The sequence below is a fragment of the Leptopilina heterotoma genome, unplaced genomic scaffold (assembly GCF_015476425.1).
Source record: "Leptopilina heterotoma isolate Lh14 unplaced genomic scaffold, ASM1547642v1 Lhet_237, whole genome shotgun sequence".
NCBI classification, from domain to species: Eukaryota; Metazoa; Arthropoda; class Insecta; order Hymenoptera; family Figitidae; genus Leptopilina; species Leptopilina heterotoma.
The window spans coordinates 1,393,185-1,418,004 of record NW_025110953.1 but is presented as its reverse complement, the minus strand read 5'-3'; the positions used below and the strand labels follow the sequence as shown (position 1 = coordinate 1,418,004).

General features: G+C 22.9%; 2 protein-coding genes across 3 annotated transcripts in view; one reads left to right on the top strand and one right to left on the bottom strand.

The window, feature by feature from the left end:
- Positions 1-9: 9 nt before the first annotated feature.
- On the bottom strand, positions 10-8,330 carry LOC122502738. Its single transcript, XM_043612926.1, has 3 exons — positions 7,891-8,330; positions 7,460-7,724; positions 10-913 (listed from the first exon to the last, which is right to left on the bottom strand). The coding sequence occupies exons 1-3, from the start codon at positions 8,010-8,012 to the stop codon at positions 272-274; spliced, it is 1,029 nt and encodes a 342-aa protein (XP_043468861.1). The 5' UTR covers positions 8,013-8,330; the 3' UTR covers positions 10-271.
- LOC122502733 (RNA-binding protein Musashi homolog 2) overlaps positions 3,527-24,820 on the top strand; it is a 309,565-nt gene continuing 288,271 nt past the window's right edge. Inside the window, exons 1-2 of one of the 2 annotated variants that reach the window (XM_043612916.1) lie at positions 3,527-3,845; positions 12,932-13,226. The gene's annotated coding sequence lies outside the window, so the exon portion shown is untranslated. Of the gene's footprint in view, positions 3,846-12,858; positions 13,227-24,820 lie in introns of those variants that run through there. The other variant, XM_043612915.1, reaches the window with a different exon arrangement.

Sequence of the window (24,820 nt, the reverse complement as noted above, 5' to 3'; positions counted from 1 at the left end):
AGTGAATGATTATGTTGTCATAAATCTTTATTATAAATTGAAATTCATTGACAAACTTAAATTGACAGTTGTGTGATTGATATGTAAATTACTATTCTAGTTTAATTTAACCATGAGAAGTAATAGATTTCAGTGAATCGTCTGAGTATTGCAAAGTGTTTTTCATATAGAATGTGTAGCTTTTTCAGCAGTTCGCAATTTTCAATAAATGTATTTAAAAAAATGGTACAAAAGCGGCATTTAAAAAAGAATATTTTTTCCATTATTTTTATTATTGACAGGGATCAATTGCTGGACTAATGGAAACTTTGGCGCAATTGACACGTGCACTACCTCCTGATTTCACCGGGACGCGAAATAATTTGCCTTGTGGCATGCAAATGCAGACTTTATATTGACCATTGATATCGCCGCGATTTGGCAGATAAATTGGAACAATTGGAATGTTTTTGACGTCAAGAAAGAGACCTTGTTTCGAGTCGAGGATAATATCGCCATTTTTACTTTCAAAAAATATATCATTGTTGGCGGTCCAGATAATATTTTTGCTGTCAATTGTTGCACCTTCTGCGCCGTTAAGTGTTATTTGTTGTGATGATTTTATTCGGAGACTTTCATTCATCGGTGCGACTATTCTTCGGGTTTCTGCGACTTTAACGTCGATACGTACAACTCCATCGGGAAGACCAAAATTTGGGAAATTTGTCGAAAAATAAGAATTTCCAGTAATTGGATCTTTTATGTCGAAAGATTGCACTCGTGACACTGAGGTAGCGTTTGGAAGAATTTGCATATTGGAAAGTAGTTTTCCTCGAATACGACTCGTCACGTCAATAATGACGCCGGCATTATCACCAGACAATTCGATTGGCTCATCTCCGTAGCCTTCGCAAATTCCGCGTTCTAGACAAACCTGAAAATATTCCAAAATTAAATTATTTGATAAATATAAACAATTGATTAAATTCAAAATAATAATATTTATAACAGGGTTGCCACAGCTCAGGGAATTCAGGGAAAAGTCATTAAAATTAGAATTGGTTAGGGAAAAGTCAGGGATTTTTATTAAAAGTACTGGAAAAAATTAATTGTTTAGAATTTATACGAAAATGATGAATTTTTGTGTTTTTTTTATTTGCCTCGTAAAATATGAAATTACCACGAATTTTAAAAAATCTTTCAATTTTTTCTATTACTAGCAATAATTTATTTTAAATAATTTAATCCTTGAAGAACAGCTATAAATTTATTATTTATAAATCATTTAATGAAGCATTTTTTTTTTAAATCTTTAATTTCAATTCTGTTGAAATTAGTTTCACTTTCGCAAATTTTAACGCAATTCTTTGAAAAAATTCAATTATCTTAATAAATATTAAAATTCTTTCCAAAAATTCAATTATTTTCAAAAATTTGAAAAAAAATTCTAGTCAACATTTCAATTATTTTTATAAATATCAAAATTCTTTGCCAAAATTTAATTATTTTCAGGAATTTTAATAAAATTCATCGTAAAATTCAATTATTTTCATAAATAACAATATTCATTACAAGAATTCAATTATTTTCAAAATTAATATAATTCTTTGCAAAAATTCAATTATTTACAAATTTAGAAAAATTTTTCACGGAAATTCCATTAGGTTCAAAACTTTTGAAAAATTCTTGTAAAAATTTCAATTATTTTCATTAATTTTAATAAAATTCATTGCAAAATTCAATTATTTTCATAAATCAATAATTTTTCATCAATCAATCAATTTTCATAAATTCATCACAAGAATTCAAATATTTTCAAAAAATTTCAATTATTTTTAAAAATTTTTCTTAATTCAATGATTTTCAATATTTTACTATTTTAATAAAATTTTCCACAAGAATTCAATTATTAAAAAAAAATTTTATAAAACTTTACATGAAAATTGAAAAAAATCAAATGTTTTAAAATTGGGCATTAAAATCTTCGCAGTAATTGAATTATTTACATAAATTTTAAATTTCCATTCAGAGGTTTAATTATTTTCATAAATAATAAAATCATTCGGAGGAAGTCAATTATTTTTATAAATAACAATAAATTCATCACAAGAATTTAATTATTTTCAAAATTAATAAAATTCAATTATTTTCAAAAATTTTAATAATTAAAATTCATGTCAAAATTTAAATTATTTTCAAAAAATTTTCCCAAAGAATTCAATTATTTAAAAACAATTTTGACAAAATTCTACACGAATATTCAATTATTTTCTAAAATACCTTAGGAAAATTTCACCGGAATTCAATTAATAGGTAAAAATAGAATTTGCATAAATTTTCTCGAAAAAAATCAATTGTTTGAAACTTTTTTATATTCTTCGCAATAATTCAATACCTAATTATTTTCATAAATAATAAAACTCATTGCAGAATGTCAATTATTTTTAATACAATTTTAATTGAATTCCTCGAAAAATGTAATTAAATATTTTTAAAAATTTTATTAAAATTCTTGGAAATAATTCAATTATTTAAAAATTTGTTGATAAAATTATGTATAGGAAATCTATTTTATGAAATATAAAATTATTCAATAAATTATCTATATTTGCGTTTAAATAATTCAATTCGAATACGAATGTTTCATACTTTTTATTAAAAATTCTATGGAACTAATTTTTTTTCAAAAAGCTTATTCGAAATTATTTAAAATTATTTTAAGATTTTATTTTCTACTATATATTTATTGAAAATTTGTAACAATCCAGTTACAAATTTGCATTGGAATTCAAATTTACATAAAGTGAAATAAAAAATTATTATATTTTAATTAAAACAGAAACTGTTCGAAATACATATATATAACCATCGTAAATTCATAATTCAAAATCGTTAATAAAGTATATTAATTAAAAGTTACAAATTAATAACGAACTCCTGAAAATCTGAATTTAATTATACAACTAAATTATTCGGCAATACAATAAAATATAACAGTAAATTTGTAATTTATAATTGTTCGAATTTATTTACGCCGAGCACATTTTAATAGTCATTAATTAAATTTGTTCTCCAATTAAAAACAACGTCGGAAAACAAATTTTAATTATAAATAAAATTATAGGGAAAATTCTATCAATCTTCATATATTGTTCATTTAAAATGATGATTTAGATAAAAAAATATTCTTGAATTAATGCTTATTTCATTACAAGGAGAATATTTATTATCAATATATGACTAAAATTGTTAATTAATTGTTTAATTTAAGTTTTTCTCGAGTCAACCTAACCTCAACTTTTGTACTTTTTAATTTGGAGTAATATTTCTTATAGTTCGCATTAATTTAAAGGAAATGAAAATAAAAGTTTATTCGAAATAATATATTTATTTAGTGCACGAAATAATAAAGGGAAAATATTATTAAATTATTAAAATAATATTTATTAAAACAGTAGTACTACGCTAGTCAAAGTCAAAACCATTTTCACACAAATAATATCTATTTTTATCCAGAAAAATCATTGTCTATTAAATAAAACTCTATATTTGTGTACAATACATTTAATTTTGTGTTGTCGGTATAAATTAAAGGCATATTATTGTATAAAATAACTAAATTAGTTGTTAATAACTACACTCATTTGATTATTTCATAGGGGATGTTAGTATTGTTTGAACAGTCGTAGTGTGAACATGTACGCCGGTCGCTCCCAAAAAATTTAACAAAATTACGATATTTGTTCATAATTTATCAAGTTTTTCGTGTTTTTCAAGCATTATTATCTTACAGCTAATAAAATATGATGAATATTTCGCGGATTTTAGTAAAAATTGTGAAAAAAATGTCGCGGTGAAAAAGTGAGGTTAGGTATGAAGTATGAAGTTTTCGCGCTTAAATCGAGGGTGGCGCCATTATCGATTAATCGATTGTTCGATAAACGTCGAAATTTTTAAAGTCTTTACGTTAGTTACCGACCGTTACTTTCGTTTTCCTATATTTTTAAACTAATTTAAATACAAATAAATAATTATATAAAATATTAAATTAAATACAAATAAAATACGGGTTTATTTTCTAAAGTGAGTTGTTACTTAGGGTTTCTACAATTACTCGAGTTTTTTTCATTATATATTAGAATTTTTCCAAAAGGATAAATATGAATGAAATGATGAATAAAATATAACTGAATGAATAAAGTCACTTTTTAAAAATACCTACGGTAAGTTCAACGAAATCAACTTTGGCAACATTTTTGTTGTCTTTAAAATACTTTTTTCAAGCAGGCGCGGATTCAGAAGCAAATTTGGGGGGGGGGGGCAATTCGTAAATTAAAACCTTATAGTAATGAAGGCATAGATATATTAATACCTAACATTACACTGTGAGTAAGTGTGTTTGGGGGGGGGGCGATCGCCCCTTTCGCCCCACCGTGGATCCGCGCCTGTTTTCAAGTTATTTTTTATAAGTGAATAGGTAATTCTCTTTATTTTCATTTTAATTATAAATTCTCACTTTAATTATTATATTTATTTTCAATTATTGTGGGCAAAATTTCTATATTAAAATTGTAGTTGTTGGTGTATATTTAATCTTTTCATATCATTATTAGTTTTGTTATTAATATTACAATTATTATTTTTTGGTGATTATTTTATTTCTTTAAAATAGTAAAGATGTTTAATTTTACAAATTTTAAAAATATTTTTATCTTTCCATAAATAAATAATTTCTTCTTTATTTTCATTTTATCTTAAAAATTTTCACTTTAATTATTTATTTCCATTTATTGTGAGCAATATTATTACAGTAAAATTTTATTTGTTTTACTTAACCTTTTTTATAATAATTACTGTTGTTTATTAATAAAATAATAATTAATTTTAATGATTATTTCCTTAAAATAGTAAAGATTTTTAATTTAATTTATTTTTTTAATAAATATTTCAAAATTAATTGAATTTTAAAAGAGTTGCGTTTACAGTTCTCATAAATAGATAAACTGCCAAAAGCTTTAATTTGGAATTTTTTAAAATTTAATTTTTCTATGAACTTAATTGAACATTTCTATATGAATTTAGATTTTTGAAAAATTTGAATAGTTCAAATTCTTCTGATATTAATAAAATATTTTTATTATATACTCAATAAATTATTAAAAATATTTTAGTTAAAAACACTAAAAAAAATTGAATTTTGGAGAAGTTAAAAATGATTGCAGAAATTCAATTATTTTCAAAAATAATAAAATTCTTCTCAAAAATTTAATTACGTTCAAAAATTTTTAAAAATTCTCGTCAAAATTTGAACTATTTTTATAAGTAATAAAATTCTTCTCCGAAATATTTATTATTATTTTCAAGAATTTTAATAAAATTCTTAAGAAAATTTCAAATATATTTTCAAAAATTTCTCTCAATTCAATGATTTTTAATATTTACTATTTTAATAAAGTTTCCCAAAGAATGTAATTATTTAAAAAAATTTTGATTAAATTCTCGGCAAATATTTAATTATTTTCATAAATAATAAAAATTTAACAGAAAATCATATTATATTTATAAATTTGTTTTTAATTTCTTGGCAATAATTCAATTCTTTTCATAAATAATTAAATTTTTTACAGGAATTCAATTATTTTAATAAATAATAAAACTTATCGTAGAATTTCAATATTTTTAATACAATTTTCATTAAACTCTTCAAAAAATTTAATTATTCTTAAAAATTTTATTAAAATTCGTTTAAAAAATTAAATTATTTAAACATTTGTTGATAAAATTCTTTATGGAAATTCTTTTTAGAAAATGTCTGAAAAATTTTAATAATTCAAATTAAAAATGATTGTAGAAATTCAATTATTTATACAAATTTAATAAAATTCTTCGCAGAAATTCAATTTTATTTAAACATTTTTTTAAATTCTCTTCAAAATTTCAATTACTTTCTTACTATTTAAAGTATAATGAAATTCTTTTCTAAAATTCAATTATTTTCAAGAATTTTAATAAAATTCTTAGCAAAATTTCAATTATTTAAAAAAATATTCCTCAATTCAATGATTTTTATTATCTACTTATTTTCCAGAATTTTATTAAAGTTCTTTTAAATAATTCAATTATTTTTTTAAATAACACAATTACAATACAATTTTAATGGAATTCCTCGAAAAATGTAATTATTCTTAAAAATTTTATTAAAATTTTTGAAAAGAATTCAATTATTTAAAAAATTGTTTATAAAATCCGTTATAAGAATTCAATTTTGAGAAACATTTAATTATTCAATAAATTATTTATTTTTGTATATTTAAATAATTGAATTCTCGTAAAATATTTTCTAATAAAAATTGATTTAAAAATTAATTTCAGTTAAAATTTTAGATAATTGAATATTAAAAGTATTATAGTATGCATTTTTATAAATAATTGAATTTTGAAAAATTCTGAATATAAGAATCTTTGAAAATATGAATTTTTCAAACATTAAACTAACAAATTTTATTAAAATTCGTCAATAGAATTCAATTATTTAAAAATTTATCAATAAAATTCTTAATGAGAATTAAATTTTAAGAAACATGCAATTATTAAATAAATTGCTTTTTTCTATTTAAATAATTGAATTCTAGTAGAATTTTCTCATGAAAATTGATTTAAAAATTGATTTTAGTTAAAATTTTTAATTATAATTGAATATTAAAAGCATCAGAGCGTACATTTTTAGAAATAATTGAATTTTGAAAAGGATTTAGATTAAAATCTTTAAAAATTTGAATTTTTCATATTTTTAACTGACAATTCTGTGGAATTAGTTTTTTTTTTGAGAAAGTTTAATTCCGGATTTTTTTTTACTATTTGAAGTTTTTATTTTCTAATTTATATTTAATTGAAGAATTTACAAATAATTGAAATATTGTAAAATTGAATTGTAAACAAATGGATTTGAAAATTGTGAATGAACTTTTTCAAAAATTATTATAAATAATTGATTTGAAGAAAAATTTTATTTAAAAATTTTTGAAAATAATAATAATTCAATTGTAATGATAAAATAATTTTGAAGAAGTTAGAGCTACAACATTCTTTAAGGTCAGGGAATAAGTCAAAATTTTGTCTGGAAATGAGGGAAAAGCCAGGGTTAAAATAAAAAAAATCTTTGTTGCAACCCTGTTATTCTTCGATTATTATTTTTTTTATAAAATAGTAAAGATTTTTAATTTTACTCATTACTTTTAAAATTATGTTAGTATTTTTTTTGTGAAATATTGTTTTATGGTTCAAGTAAATAATAAATATTAGTAATCTTATTAATATTAATAGAATAATGGTATATAGTATTAATATGTAGTAGTATAAACGAAACAAAAAAATGAAGAACAAAATATCAAATTAAGAAAACTTTTTTATTCAAAAAATAATAATTAGAAAGTGATAACAAAGCAAAGTAATGATTAGGAAGTGATTATTAGAAACTTACTCGATCCAAATCCGTATTTCCATAAAATTTGACAATATTTTCATCGGGTATGACTTCTAGGGCCTCCATTCCTTGGCTAACGCGGAGTACAAATATTATTGTAGTACTTAAAAGTAGATTACAAAATCCAATGATTCCTAAAATTAAAGTAAACATCCATAAACAATGATTATCTCCTTTGCCCTCATCTTCGTGGTAATTTTTCATTTCATACGAATGTTGTCGCCAGCGTTCACTTCGATTTGACGAGGATAAAAATACATCCCTTGAATAAATGAAATTTAGTCAGAAAACTGTTTTAATAGAATATTGAATAAAGGTAGAAAATTTTAAAAATAAATTTAATAACAAGTTTTCTTTTACTTATATTTTATTTAAATTGGAAAAATTTTTTATTTAAAATAAAATGAAAAGGAGAGAAATATTTTTACCTTGTAGTATTTACGTCTTTGAATACTTCTCGTTTTTTAAGTAAAGGTCCTTCGCTGTTTGATAAATTATCCTCTGCCTTGGACATTGACGGCGAGCCATTGTCCTCATTAACTTGATCCATACTAGGTTAAAACAAGGTAAAATGCTTTTCGGATGATCTCAGAAGGAGAGATCTTCCAAGAATAGACACCTCTCGTTTTCGTCTAGCCTTTTCTTATCAATAGAAACATCGACCCTGTTTCTAGTTACTCGCACTTTTTGTTCCTTTTCCCCTCTGCTTCTAATTGGCCACTTTAGTACAAACTCACTTTCGTTCGTCAGATCGTCGAAAATACTCGATGACCAAAAATAATAGCTCTGATGCTCTGATGCTCTATAATGTTTTAAGGGAAAAGCAAAGTTGACCGGCTCTCGTACATATTTGTTGGCGCAAGCGCTCGTCTTTTAGATCAATGCTCCAGTAGGAGGAAGGCGTATATATAAATATTTCACCCACACACCTACACTTTGAGAATGTTAATTCACAAATACATATATAAACTTAAAATTCACACGGAAAACGGCCGTAAATATTTACTTATGGGCTGGTCACTTTCCAAAGCTTGCAATATATACCTCATTATGCAGTTTAGTGACTTGATTAATTGTAATTGACCGTAAAGATAAATATCGTAAATAATGAAAATAATTCATTCTGTTAATAACATTTCAAAAGCATTGCTTATAAAAAGGCGTAAACGAAAAAAATATTTATTTATTTATGTATACATTTCCCGCAGTGCAGAATTGAACCATAAATATGGATAACGAGAGATATACAAAATGTATAAATATATATTGTAGTGCTTTTCTATTTGTTTAATATGAAGTGTATAACAATATATATTGCCGAATTTATAATTAACAAAATTAAAATTTTATTGTAAAGCAAAGAGATACTTTGAACGTCTACAGGGTTGCCAGGCAACCTGGAAACCTGGAAATGTCAGGGAATTTTATAAACCTTGAAAAAACCTGAAAAAGCCAGGGAATTTTGATCGAAATCCTGGAAAATTGTTGAATTCTAAAGTTACAGTGTTTATTTTTGAAATCTAATTTTACTTAAATATTTCAAAATTAATTCAATTTTTAAAGAATTGCGTTTACAATTTTCATGATTTAATTAGAAATTTAAAAAAAAAATTAATAACTAAAATTCAATTATTTTCGAAAATTTTAATAAAATTCTTGACAAAATTTTAATTATTTTCAAAAACTATCCTCAATTCAGTGATTTTTATTATCTACTATACTTTAATAAAAATTACTAAAATAATTAAATTAGCTAAAAAAATTTTTAATAAATTCTACGAAAATATTTCATTATTTTCATAAATAATAAAACTCTTGGCAGACTTTCAATTATTTTCAAAACAATTTTAATGAAATTCCTCGAAAAATGAAGTTATTCTTAGAAATTTTATTAAAACTTATCAAAGACATTCAATTACTTTAAAAATCTTTGCCTATATTTTCAATACATTTTTAATTAAATTTCTTCAAAGAATTAAATTATTTTCAAAAATTTTGATCAAATTCTTTGAAACAATTCAATTTCTATCAAAATAATTTTAATAAAATTCTTTGTAGAAATTTAAATAATTTCAAAAATTTGTCAAAATTCAATTATTTTCAATGTCTACTATTTCAATAAAATTCCACATAAAGATTCAATTATTTAAAAAGAAATTTGAATATAAAATTCGTCTCAAGAATTCAATTATGATCAGAAATTTATAAAAATACTTGTCAAAATTTCAATTATCTTTATAAATAGTAAAATTTTTCTCCGAAATTCAATATTTTCAAAAATGTTAATAAAATTTTTGGTAGAAATTCAATTATTTTCAAAACAATTTTAATGAAATTCCTCGAAAAATGAAATTATTATTAAAAATTTTATTAAAATTTATCGAAGAAATTCAATTATAGGGTAAATGCACTAGTAGTCGGACACTTAAGGATACAATCTTAAATTATGCTTTTTTTCTTGAAATAGAAAATATCTACTGTGTTTATAAGCACATTATTAATTGAAGGAGTTCTTCAGGATTAAAAATCATATAAATTTGTTACAAATAGTTGAGTATTTAATAAAATATTAACATTTTAATAAAAAATTACGAATGCTTGAGTAGTCGGACACTTTTTCCCCTTGTTTCTATAGTCGGACATCTGTCAGATATTTTGAATTTATAAAGTGAAAAAGATAATTTTTTAATTGCTATCTGCTGGAAAATGGAATTAAAGCATATTAGAAGTTATTAATATAATATTTAGACCCTATACGTTTTAATATTTATGATTAATTATCAACAAAACTTTGTGCCACTCATCGCGCTACTCGAAAATGGTTGTATCTATAGTCGGACACCATGATTTTTAAAACATTAAATAAAATATTTATTGTTTAATTATTTTCGAAAATAACACTATTTTAATAAAATATAAACTTCACACATTCGTCTAGTATACTTTTTAAAGTAATTATCACAATGCATTATTATTTATTTGCCAAAAAACACGAAAGTGTCCGACTACTAGTACTGTCCGACTATACCCGCACTTACCCTATATAAAAAAATGTGATGAAATTCTTTGTAGAAATTTAAATAATTTCAAAAATTTGTCAAAATTCAATTATTTTCAATGTTTATTATTTCAACAAAATGTTACAAAAGAATTCAATTATTTAAAAAGAAATCTTAATAAAATTCATCTCAAGAATTCAATTATTTTCAAAAGTAATATAATTCTTTACAAAAATCCAATTATGTTTAAAATTTTACAAAAATTCTCGTCAAAATTTCAATTATCTTTATATAATTAATAAAATTTTTCTCAATTAAATTATTTTCAAAAATTTTAATAAAATAGTGTCAGAATTTCAATTATTTTTAAATTTTAATACAATTTTCATCAAATTTCTCGAAAAATAAAATTGTTCTTAAAAATTTTATTAAATTTTGCAAGAGAATTCAATTATTTAAACATTTCTTGATAAAATTCTTTATGAAAATTCTTTTTAGAAATTCAATTAGATGTTTGAAAAATTTTAACAATTCAAATTGCAAATGATTGTAGAAATTCAATTATTTACAAATTTAATAAAATTCTTCGCAGAAATTCAATTTTATTTAAACATTTTTTTAAATTCTCTTCAAAATTCAATTACTTTTAAAAGTAATTAATTTTTTTTTTAAAATTCAATTATTTTCAAGAATTTTAATAAAATTCTTAGCAAAACTAGTCATTTTAAAAAATTTTAATAAAATTCTTAGCAAAATTTCAATTATTTAAAAAAATTTTCCTCAATTCAATGATTTTTATTATCTACTTATTTTCTAAAATTTTTATTAAAGTTATTGAAAACAATTCAATTATTTTCTTAAATAATACAATTACAATTAAAATTTGTCAGGAGAATTAAATTACTTAAAAAAATTTTGTTGATAAAATTCTTTATGAAAGTTCAATTTTAAGAAACATTTAATTATTTAATAAAATATTTATTTTTGTATTTAAATAATTGAATTCTCGTAGAATGTTCTAAGAAATATTAATTTAAAAATTAATTTCAGTTAAAATTTTAGATTATAATTGAATATAGAAAGCATTATAGCGTGGATTTTTAGAAATAATTGAATTTTCAAAAGGTTTTAAATTAAAATCTTTGAAAATTTGAACTTTTCATACTTTTAATTAAGAATTCTGTATAATTAATTTTTTTTAAAAAGTTTTATTGAATTTTTTTTAATTATTTGAAGTTTTTAATTTTTAATATATATTTAATTAAAGAATGTCAGAATAATCGAAATTTCGTAAAAGTAAATTGTAAACAAAAGAATTTGAAAATTCTCAAACGACTTTTTAAAAAATTATTAAAAAACAATTGACTTATAGAAGAACTTTAGTAACAAAGTAGCAAGTTTTAATTATTATATAAAACATGAAGAAAGCAATAACTCCGAGTCGAAGACTCGGAGTTATCTCTTTCTTCATGTTTTGTAATAATAATAAATATTATATGTTATTGAATAAAGATTTTCAAAAGTTTAAAAGTTTTGAAAATCTTAATTTCTATGAAAAAATAATAATGATTAAATATTTATTTAAAAATAAAGTTATTTAGAATCAGGGAAAAGTCAAAGTCAAATATTTTTATAAATTACTCTTCACAAAAAAATTTTAAAACTGAAATATTTACGTTTAGAAACTCAGTAATTAATTTTTTTCGATAGTGACGCAAAATAATTGCAATAAAAATTTAATTTGTAGAAGAAATAAATAAATTTTGTTAATTTGAACATTCAGAACTTCATGATCTTAAGGAATCTCGATTTTGTAGAAATAAATAAATCTAAATCTGGATTTGTTTTACATTATTCACTTTTAAAAATTATTTTATAAACAAAATTCGTTATTTAGTATTTTCATTTTACAAAAAAACAATATATAGACTATTTTTCTATCAACTTTATTTTAAGAAAATGTTTTTTTTTTCCAACGAATCGACATTTTGTTTTCAGTGAAAACATCCTGGAATTCTGCTACGAGAATAGGAACAATGTACTCAGTGAAGGGATGCGGAGCTTTAGTTTGTCTTGCTGTTATCGTCGTTTCTACTTCCGGTTTTTGCCGTCACCCCTAAGCTTTCTTTTTTTCCCCCCTCAGTGATGTAATGCTCCTGACGGGTATTCAATTCCCGGCGAATTTATCCATCGAGACACACACGCAGCAAAAAACGAAAGCGAAAAATGTTTCCTTTTTCTAAGTTTAGTCTGCGTGGGATAGAGAAAATTTGGAAGGTTTTTCCCTGAGAGTTCATTTAATCAACGACTGTTGGCGCCACCTTCGAATAAAGTTAAGGGTTAGCGGAAGTGCGAGGTTACCGCGGTTACCGTTCAGTGTACAGTGTCCAGTGTGGTGACTACCAGTGCCGTCATCGTCAGTATTAACGGAATTGTCTTAGAACCTAACCTTTTCTATTATTTATTCTAGAGAGTCTCGTGGCCATTGATAAAAGGGAGAAAAAAAAATTTTTATTTTGCGCAATAGAGGCCGGTTAATTTTTATTTTTTTCTTTCAATATCTATATAAATAAAAGTTGAAATTAATTATTCCGTTTATGAAAATCGATGATTTGTGAATTATTGAGAACATTCGTGTGTGTATAAAAGTGACCTTTTCTGTGGACAATTGATCAAAGCTGAATCGTTATCGACGTGGGAAGTGAAGAAATACTGGAATTCCAGAGAGCTGAGGAGAACCACGAGATTGTCACGAGGAGAAAAAGGTGAAGTAGGTTAGAATATAATATATCAAATGTGCCTCCGGGTAAACTTTACCACATTAAGTTGTACTAGACTTTTCAATTTCTCTCATTTTTTGTCTCTTTCTATTTTTTTCTGTTTTGATTTTCTTCTTTCTTTCTGTTTTTATTTTTCCTTTTTTTGTTTTCTATTTTTTCTTTTTTTATTTCGATTTTTTTTCCTTTTTGTTTCCCCTTTTTTCTCTTCCTTTCCCCTTTTTTTTCGTTTTCTTCGTTTTTTCTTTGTTTAAAGAAAGAAAGAAATTTCTTTATTTTTTCTTTGTTTTTTCTATTTTTTCTTTGCATTCTTTGTTTTTTCTTTGTTTTCTGTTTTTCCTTTTGTCTGTTTTTCTTTTTTTGAGAGATAAAAATGACGCGTCAAACGCCATTGTCAAATATTTGACGATCATTGGCAAGGACGCCGGTTGTTGGACTTTCTTTGGACGATCACTTCCGACCTGTTCTCCTCAGGGATAAAAGTCAACTTTTAGTCGGACGTGATTTGTTTTCATGCTCGCTTCACTTTTTCGAGCCTGTTGTAATAACTGTTTTAAACAATGGAGGGAGAATAACAGTTTAAATTAAATTTTATCATTCTTGTTTATAGTTGTTTTCATATTAATTGGTTTTCCCTGTTTTTTTTTTTTTTTTTTTTGCTTTTTTGAATTATTAACTTGACCTGCAATAGGGTAATGAAAATTAAATTCATATTTTCATAATTCTCATAAATTCTAACAATTTTTTTGAAATTTTTCAATTCAATTTTAATTATTAATTTTTAATCTTCCTACAGTTTTGAAAATTTAAATAAACGAATTTTTTTTTAATTTTTCAAAATTAGTGTAGGTTTAAAAATGAAATATAAGTAAAATCAAATAGTTTCTTAGTTAATTGTTAATCTTTTACATAAACAAAATCATTTATTTTTATAAAAAAATACACGTTGGTGAATTTCACAACGTTTAAGATTAACGATTTAAAGAAAAAAAAATTTTCTTTACAAAAACATTACAATGTTTTGTTTAAAAATTTTTCTTTTTCAAATTATTGACCAAAAATCTAGGAAAAATATTTTTTTATACAAAAATATATAAAAATTTGAATAGAAAAATATATTTTTTTCTAAATCGTTGATAATAAACGTTGTGAACTTCAGCAAAGTAAAAATACAAATTAAATTAAGGAAGTAAGAAAATGTATCGTCGTTCATTTAGATGTTCGAAACTTTTTTCGTTTCAATTTTTTGAGTTTTAAATCAAATTATTGACTTGAGAATTTACGTGGCTAAAGTTCACAACGTTTATGATCAGCTATTAGGAGAAAAAATACTTTTTATACAGAATTATAATATTTTTTGTTTATAAATTTTTATTTTAAAGTTTTTGATAAAGAAATATAATAATTTATTTTTTAAATAAAATTTGAATGGAAAAATATATTTTTCTTCTAAATTGTTGATTATAAACGTTGTGAACTTTACCAACGTGAGAATTTTTATTTTCGAAAAATTATTTTATGAATTAAAATTTGATTTTTTAATTATAAAATTGAATATTTATACAATTAATCAGTATTTAGAACTTTTTTAAAATATTCTTCTGCAAAATTATTATTTAAAAATTTCTTAGAGGGAAAATCCTTAAAAATTATTGTTTCTTTATATTTTTTTTAAATCCAGAGTGTAATTCGATTAAAAATTTTAAGAATAATTAATAAATAATCTTTTATGTAGGTATATATGCTCTTATGTATAGGTACGTAAGGCTATTGGAAAATTAATCAAATTTCGAATCAAATCTATTGACTTACTCTTATCGGTTGTCTATGAGGTTGAGTGCAGACCTTTACATTTTTAATTTAATAAAGGTTTTCTATTAAAAATTTCTTTTAAACAGTTCTATTATAAAAAAATTATAAATATTTCTTATAAATAAATTTATAATTAAAATTCATTATAAATAAACATTGGTAAACATAGTTGTTTTTCTTTCCAATAAGATTTTTCTTACAAATTTTTCTTTTTGGAATTTTTGATGAAGAAATATTGTTATTATAACAAAAGTTTTTAGTAAAAAATTTGAATATAAAACTATTTTCTGAATTAAATAAATTGTTGATTATAAACGTTTTGTATGAACTTTATCAACGTAATATATTTTCTTATATTAAATTTTCTAAAACGAATTGTAATGACAAATTTGATTTAAACAAAGAAAATTGAATTTTAAGGAGCGGAATATTGGATAGAGACAATAAAATTAAAAATTACTTTAACTGAATTTTTTTTCTATTTTTGAATCAAAAAAAGAAATTTTAATTAAAAATTGCTTCGGGGAAAGTGTAGACATTTTTTGTCACATCTTTAATTACAAGTTTGTATTCAACAATGGTTTTAATAGAATTAAAAATTGCAGAGATTGAAAAAGAATTGTAACATAATTAAAATTTTTTTTTCTTTTTTTCATCAAGTCCAATGTTTTAAATGTTCAAAAGAATGAAATTTATTTATTTTTCTTAAAATTCAAATTTATAGAAAACCATCGCGTTACGTATTTAGAAAGTAAATTATAAAGATTCTAAATATTTAATTTCGTTTTTATTTCTTATAGCTGTTAATTGTTGAAAATATTTAATTCGAAAAATTTTTTTGTTCATTTATGTCGTCATTTTATAAAAGAATTTGTAGATAAATTTTTAAACTTGTAAATTGTATTTTTATCAAAGGGCTCTTATTTTTTACAGTAACTCTTTTTAATTATAAATTGCGCTTTAGTATTTAATAATTTAAATGATATTTTAATACTGCGAAAATACCTAGTTGGAATTGGAGAAATTTTTTAAATAATTACGATTCTCTTGGTTTTTAATTTAATTTATAAATTCATAATTTACAAAATTAAATTTTTATACTTTTTAATTAGAATATTAAATAAAATAAAAAAATTAATATGTGTTTTAATTTAAAAATTATGAAAATATCTGTAGAATTGGAGAAATTTTTTATATTTTATTATAAGATTATTTTTTATTATTATTATTTTTTTTTGTTTGTTTTTTTTTTTTTTTGTTTTTAAGATTATTTTTTTTTTATATTTTGTTTGAAATTTAATTTATTTCTTTATATTATTATTTTCTTTTGACTTATTGAAATAATAAAATTTATTATTCACAAGTTTTGAACGTTCTAATGAGAGAAATTTTTGCAAGTATAATATCTTTCAAAATTTACTAACCTGTTGTAAAAAGCAAAAGAAAAAAGCAAAAAGTGGGAACTTAGGAAATTAATTTAGAATCTTTATAATTTATTTTCGAAATATGTGAATTTTGCAATTTTGAATTTAGAGAAGAAATGAATAAATTTCTCTCATTTGAAAGTTTTGAACTTTAGGTACATTAACATACAGGAAAATCTGTATTTATAAATAATTAATTTGTCTATTTAATGAGGATTTATTAATTAAAATGAGTAATATTTCAAAAAAGCATTAACGTATCGAACTTGAATTATACGTTTTGAGAAATGAGATTAAAAATAATGATTTGATTTGTTTGAGCTTAGAGAGTAGAATATAATAGCCACACCCTAAAAATCTGAAAAAAAGTAAAGAATACATTTATTTTAATTAATAAAATAGACAGGTTGCGTGATAGTTGAACGAAGAGCAGAGGTAATTGACACAGTTAAAATTCTTCCCTGTGGATCAGTTATCTTGACAATCGTGGCAGACGGTCGACGACGTAAATCGAATAATAAAAGCGAAACGTGATTTTCAATAGGAACTTTAATATCGGTTTCTGATAGTAATTGAATTTCGTCTCAAATGTTCAACAATAAAATAGCAAAATCATTTCATTTTAGAAATTAAAATATATATCTCGTTTTCATAAAGAGAAATTTTTTTTCGATTATCTTCTTAATATTCTTTTTATGTTATATATTTTTACGAGAACATATTTATCATTTAGTTTTATAACTCATGTGGATTTTTTTTCCTAAGAATTCTTATTCTAAAAAGTTTATTTTTGAGAAAAGTTGTCTTCTTCTCTTTATGTATATGTATGGTTGAATTCCAAGTCTAAATTCAAAATTTACATATTTAACTGATGTAGAGTGTTAGAAAGACTGAACAAAGGGGAAAAAGTGTGTGAAGGAACTTAAACCACGAACATGGTACTTTTCGCTTATGGTATAACTGTATTGCTTCTCTTTCTCGACCTGGTTATATATTATATTTTCCAGAGCCAACTCTTTGCACGTCAGTTCTAGTTCCGGATTATTCCGCATTGGCGAACTATGTATGTAAATGTTGAGAATAATGTAAGATATTGTATCCATGGAAAAACTTATGAGCATATATATTGTACTCGAGTTCAAAATTTTACGTATATATATATATATATATATATATATATAGAGCAGTGGTCAATAGGAGAAAATAAATAACGTTCTATTGAATATCGTTCGTTTTAAAAAAAGTTTTAGGATTTATTTATTGATTTAAATCAAAGACATATTTCCATTTTACTGATATGATTTAAATAAAGTTTTTCCTTAAAAATAGGTTTTTTTTTATCAAATTTGAATTTGAGGAAGAATCTAACAAAGAAAATGAAAGAATCGGAACAAAAGGTGAAACTAAAGTTACCAACATTTACGTCGACAAAATCACTGTTTACTTAAAAGTATCAAAATTTCAACGAATTGATACCAAAAATGTGGATCAACCAAAAAGTTGATCCAAATTTTTTGTATCAATTTGGATTCTTGATTTAGTCTTTTATGGACTCAAAAAAGAATTTTGCACTTTTTGCGTTAACAGAAACATTGGTAACTTCAGTTTCATAACAAAAGTTAGTCTAATGTAATGATTTCGTATTTTGAGTGAAAAAGAATTCAGGGTTGCTAAAGGTCAGGGATTTTTATTAAAGTACGACTGGGAAAAATTGAATTTTGGAAAAGTTACAAATGATTGGAGAAATTCAATTATTTTCAAAAGTAATAAATTTTTTCGCAGAAATTCAATTATATGTTCAAAAATTTTTAAAAATAATAAAACTCTTCTCCAAAATTCAATTATTTAAAAAAATTTTCCACAATTCAATGATTTTCAATATCTATGATTTTAATAAAATTTTCCAAAAAAATTCAATTATTTAAAAAAATTTTTGATGAAATTCTAAGCAAACATTAAATTATTTACATAAATAATAAAAATTTCACAGGAATTTCATTATTTACAAATATTTTTATAAATTTCTTCGCAATAATTCAATTATTTTCTCATAAATAATAAAAATTTTTACAGAGATTCAATTATTTTCATGAATAATAAAATTCGTTGCAGAATTTCAATTATTTTTAATACAATTTTAATTGAATTCCTCAAAAAATGCAATTATTTTTAAACATTTTATTAAAATTCATCGAAAAAATTCAATTATTTAAAAATTTGTTGATAAAGTTTCATTACGAGAATTCAATTTTGAGAAATAGGTATTTAATTATTCAATAAATTATTCACTTTTATATTTAAATAATTGAATTATCGTACAATTTAAAAAAAAATGATTTGAAATTGAATTGCAGTTTAACTTTTAGATATAATAATTGAATATTTAAAGCTGAATTTTTAGAAATAAATTAATTAAATTAAAAAAGGAAGTTAAATAAATAAATAAATTTAAAAAAAAAAATAAACAAAAATTGGATTTTGAAATGGTTTCAAATTGAACTTTTTTAAAATTTCAATTTTTCATACTTTCAACTAACAATTCTGTAGAATTAATTTTTTTGAGAAAGTTCAATTGCGGATTCTTTTATATTATTTGAAGTTTTTATTTTCTAATATATATTTTTAATTGAAGGATTTCCGAATAATCGAAATTTCGTAAAATTGAATTGTAAACAAATGGATTTGAAAATTCTCAAGGAACTTTGCAATAATTATTAAAAATAATTGATAATTGATTTCTTGCGAAGAATTTTAATAAAAATTTTAAGAATAATTACATTTTTCGAAGAATTTACTTGAAAATGTATTAAAAATAATTGAAGTCTATGTGAAAAATATTATTTACTCTCTAAATTTGAATTGGTAAAAGTCTTTACTAATTTGAATTAGTGATTGACTTTTTGCTTTTAAATTAGTAAATTTTACTAATAAAATTAATAGTCATTTCTACTAATTTATTAGTAAAATTCACTAATTCAGATGCAAAAAATCAGTTATTAATTAAAATTAGTAAAGATTTTTACTAATTAAATTTAGAGAGTATGAAAATAATAGAATTTCATTATTTTTGAAATGTAATTGAATTCTTGGAAAAAAATTTTGAAAATAATTACATTTTTCGAGGAAATTATTTTAAATTATATTAAAAATAATTGAAATCAGATGAAAAATTTGATTATTTATAAAAATAATTGAATTCTTGCGAAAGATTTTATTAAAATTTTTGTAAATAATTTAATTTTTTTTGAAAAATTTTATGGAAATTTAAATTATTTAAAATATATTAAAATTATATATATATAATATATATATATATATATATATATATATATATATATATATATATATATATATTATTATATATTTTTTTTTATTTATTTTTTTTTTATTTTTTTTATTTTTTTTTTTTTTTTTTTTTTTTTTTTTTAATTTATTTTTTTATTTTTTTTTTTTTTATTTATTATTTTTTCGACTCGGAGTGATCGATATCGTCATGTTTTCTAATAATATTCTTATAAGTTGTTGAATTGCAAAAAGGTTTTTAATTTGAAATTTTTTGTAAATCCAAAAAACCAAGCTCCAAAAAAATAGAATTGTCACAGGTCTGGAAAATCAGAAAATGTTGTGGAAAATGGAAACGGCCAGGGACATTGCAGGAAAATATCGGGGAATTTTATCAAAAGAAAATATATCGAATTTCTACAATTGCTACTCTCTAAATCTGAATTAGTAGTTTTCTGCTAATTAAAGAGTGCGGATTCATTTACCAATCAATAATCTACACGTTCCGAATGTTGAAATAAACGAAATATATTTCATTAAAAATAGTTGAGAAAATTACTGATTGCAATGAAAATTATAAACTTTAATTTAACATTTAGAAACTTTTTAACTTTTTAACTAATTTTTTTTTTTTGAAACGTGACGTAAAATTATAGTATAATAGAATTTTAATTTGAAGAAGAATTAAAAACATTTCGTGCATTTGAATTTTCAGAACTTTAGAAACATTACAAATCAATTATGGCAAGGATTAACATTATTTTTTAAAAATAGTTAATTGAAAATTTTGAAAATAATTGAAATTTCGAAGAATTTTACTTAAAATTTGGAAAATAAGGTTTTTTTTAAAAAATTTTAATTCTATTTTTAAAAAAATAATAATTGGGCATAATCTAATTTCTTTTAAAATTAAATTAAAGTAAATCAAAAGTAGCAAAAGTAAACAATTCCCAAAAGCAAAAAGTATGAGATAATTACAAAAGTAGACACTGCGAGGAAAATATTTAATTTCTACTAAAATACAGGATAATTAAACAATTTTTTTTCTGATGGTCAAAAGACTGAAGTGTGTCTTTTATAAAATTTAAAGCACTCTTGTTGCCATTAAGTCAATATGTTTGCCTCGTAACTCACAACTCTAACGAGATAAAATAATGGAAAATTAAATTCATCCCCTAAAGTTCTGCCTTGACCCAAGAGACCATCTCTACATATTTTGATAGCGTCCTGTGTGTAGACTTCTTATACAGCGCGTTACGCATACCTAATGCAAAATTACCTTGTGAATAATTTCACTCATGTCCAGAAGTTGCATTGGTAAAAAGATAAAAGTGAGAAAATAAAAATAATTACCATTACGTGGTGCGAAACATTTTTTATTTTCGCAAAGAATTCACGAAATTTTGTTTTCAGTACCCACACCAAACATATATATAGGTATATAGTTCCACTGAAAAAAAAATTTATTCGATTCAAATAATTGATTATTTGTCCATTATCAAATGAATATTTATAGTTGAACCAAATAAATATTTATTTGAATAAAACAAATATTTATACTTGAACAAATAACTCAGGAATACAAGGTTTTGGACTTTAACTATTTTCTATGTTGCTGATTACGAATCCGATGTTTGTTTTAAAAAATTCAAAATGGCGGATTCAACATGGCGGCTGAAGTGATAAAAATCACTGGGATTTGTTTGAAACTTGTTACTTGGTGATTTTTTAGGGTTTTTAGTTACAAATACGATTTTAATATTACAAAATAACCCCCAAAAACCCCCGGAGTAATAAGTTCCAACCAAATTCGATTAATTTTTAACTTTTTCAATCCGCCATTCTGAATTTTTTAAAATCTACTTATTCGTAATCAGTGACCTCGAAAACCACCGAATAACAAGTTTCAAGCAAATAATATCAAATTTTTTATTTTTTCCGATATTTTGAATCAGCTATATTAAAATTTAAAGGCCACTAAAGTTATTTTGAGCGTCGAAAAGGTTTTTGTTTTTTGCAAAAATGAAAAGAATGAAACGATTTTTTTAAAAATGTTTTAGGTTAAAAAAGTGCCCTGAACATATAATTTTCACTTCCGAGGTGAACAAAAGAAGTGAAATTAGTGACATTTTTATTTCTAAAAAGTCCATAAAATAGTTTTCGATACTAAGCGTCGACGCTAACTTTAAGGACATAATTTTCTAAAATTCTATTAAAAGTAATTGAATTTTTCTAAAGAATTTTAATTGCAATTTTTTTAAATAATCGAGGTATATTATATGTAGTAATTAATTTTATTTATAAACAATGTAGACCCCCTCTAAAGTTTCAAATGAAATTTTTGTTTTTAACAATTGAAATTAATTGAATTTTCAAAGAGTTGCGTTTACAATTTTCATAAATTTTTGAAAAATTTAATAAATAAAATTCTACTGAAATTAATTAAATTTTTTAATATAATATTTAATTACTTATTAAAAATTTAATTGTGATCAAAATTTTTTTAAAATTCTGGTTAAAATTTCCATCATTTTTATAAATACTAAAAATTTTCTCCAAAATTCAATTATTTTCAAGAATTTTAATAAAATTCTTGGCAAGATGTCAATTATTTACAAATCGTTTATAAATTTCTTTGCAATATTTCCATTATTTTCATAAATAATAAAATTTTGAACAGGGATTCTATTATTTTCGTAAATAATAAAATTCTTTTCAGGAATTTAATTATTTTCATAAATAATAAAACTTATCGCAGATTCTCAATTATTTTTGATACAATTGTAATAATTGAATTCTTCGAAGAATGCAATTATTCTTAAAAATTTTATTAAAATTCGTCGATAAAATTCAATTATTTAAAAATTTGTTGATAAAATTCTTGATGAGCATTTACTTTTGAGAAATATTAAATTATTAAATAAATTATTTATTTTTTAATTTAAATAATTGAATTATCGTCGAATTTTCTAATAAAAATTGATTTAATAATGAATTTCACTTAAAATTTTAGATAATAATTGAATCTGAATTATAATATTTGAAAATCTGAATTTTTCATTCATTTGTGGGTCCGCAAAGTCCGTATTTTTAAATACTTTCACTGGTTCGAGCCCTATCAGGATTTGAATCAGTGACGTTTCACTGAAAATCAGTTAAGAATTACTGAAATATCAGTTATTTTTCATTAATTGTCCAGTAATGAAAAATTGACTGGAAATTTTAGTCACGCATATCGAAAATTTCTGTTATTTTTTAATTGGCCAACCAGTGAAAAATAACTGATATGTCAAATATTTTTAACTGATTTTCACACTGATTCAAATCGTGGGAATACTCCCTAAATTTGAATCAGTGAAATTTCACTGGTTACAGAGTTGGAATTTAGCGAATACCCCACTTGAGTAAAATTTTCTCTAAAATTCAGTCGTGTATCACTGAAAACCATCAGTGAAATTATTACTGATACTGATTCAATCAAAATCAGTAATAATTTCACTGGTTGTCAGAGGAAAATTTTACTTAAGTGCAGGAGTCTCTAAATTCAAACTATTTTACCACTCTCTAAAACTGAATCAGTGAAATTTGACTGATTTTCAGTGACTCTTTTCTCGCTATTTGAATCAGTGATAAATGATTAAAATTTCAGTCATTTTTCACTGATTGGTCAATTTAAAAATTACTAAAAATTTTTGTTACGCATATTGAACATTTCCAATAATTTTTTAATTAGCAAATCAGTGAGTCATTGAAAATCAGTCAAATTTCACTGATTCAGTTTTTGAGATTAATAAAGTCAATACACTCTGTGTCTGCGGAAATCAAGGAAAAGTTGCAGGGAAAAGGAAAATGAAATTTTTGTGACAAACCTATTATCAAATTAGTTATTTTCAATTTATTCATATTTAGAATTAGGAAAGAAAAAGTCTCTTCAATATTTATCAAGATTTTAACCTTTGGACATTGTCGGTTATTTTGTGTCAGTATACATATATTTTTTGGTGTATAAGAAAGGAAATATTCGGTAATTGTTGTTTTTTTTTTTTTGCTATGCTGGCTACAAAAGTATGGAAAGGTGAATGTTTGGATGGATGGATAAGCGAGAAGAAGAGAGAGATGAGCAGGGCTTGTTTAATCGAACGATACTGCCGACTCTCGTGACTCGTCTGGTTGATGAAGAATCATTGAGCGCTCGAGTGGTCAAAGCTCGAACGCTAGCCTTGCGTTGGTATGACGTTGTTCTTCTCATCTCCGATTGGCTCCTCTCTGTCAAGCCTCAATGAACGAGTTGCCCCCATAATTATAAAAAAAAAAAGAAAACCGAAGTGAACGAAAAAAAAGGCAAGCAAGACACGGTTTTTAGATTCTATACTTTGTATATACATACAACGCACATATACCATCATTTTCTTTATTCTCTTCGTTTCTTTTTAAAAAAATTTTCAATCATTGCCCCAACACCCCTTTCTTTCGAGGAATTATAATCTTATTTTATGCGAGGTAAATAAGCGAGTCGTGAAGTTTATTTAGTTATACCATTTTTTTTATATAGCGTTTATCGAATTTGCTTAACTTCGTCTCTCTTGTTGGCCTACAATTCCAGAAAACTTTTCTTATAGTTAAAAATTAGTTTATACTCTCCCCTCTCTTTCTCTCTCTTTCTCTTTCGTCTTTAAATTAATGAAAGCGAACTTTCATCATTTTAATTGGCAGTTTATTCTATCTACACATAATTTTCTATAGAAACTAGTTTAAACTGCTAGTTGAAATTTCACTATTTGTTGTTTTTGTCTCACACGGTGTTAGAGAAGTTTGGTATGGTGTGAAATACAAAAGTTGTTAACGAACAATCCAGGTTCAGTCACGTTCACGACTATACACTCCTCTCATGATTAGTAATTTGCATTTCTGTGATTATACACAGATAACACGGGGAAAAATAATTTTAAAGCCAAAACAAAACTTTTTTGTATATATAACAGAGGGAAAATAAAATTTCTTTTCGCTATTTCGAGATATAATCGGGAATGAACGAAAATGCGTCATGTTCTTTTATTTGATTTG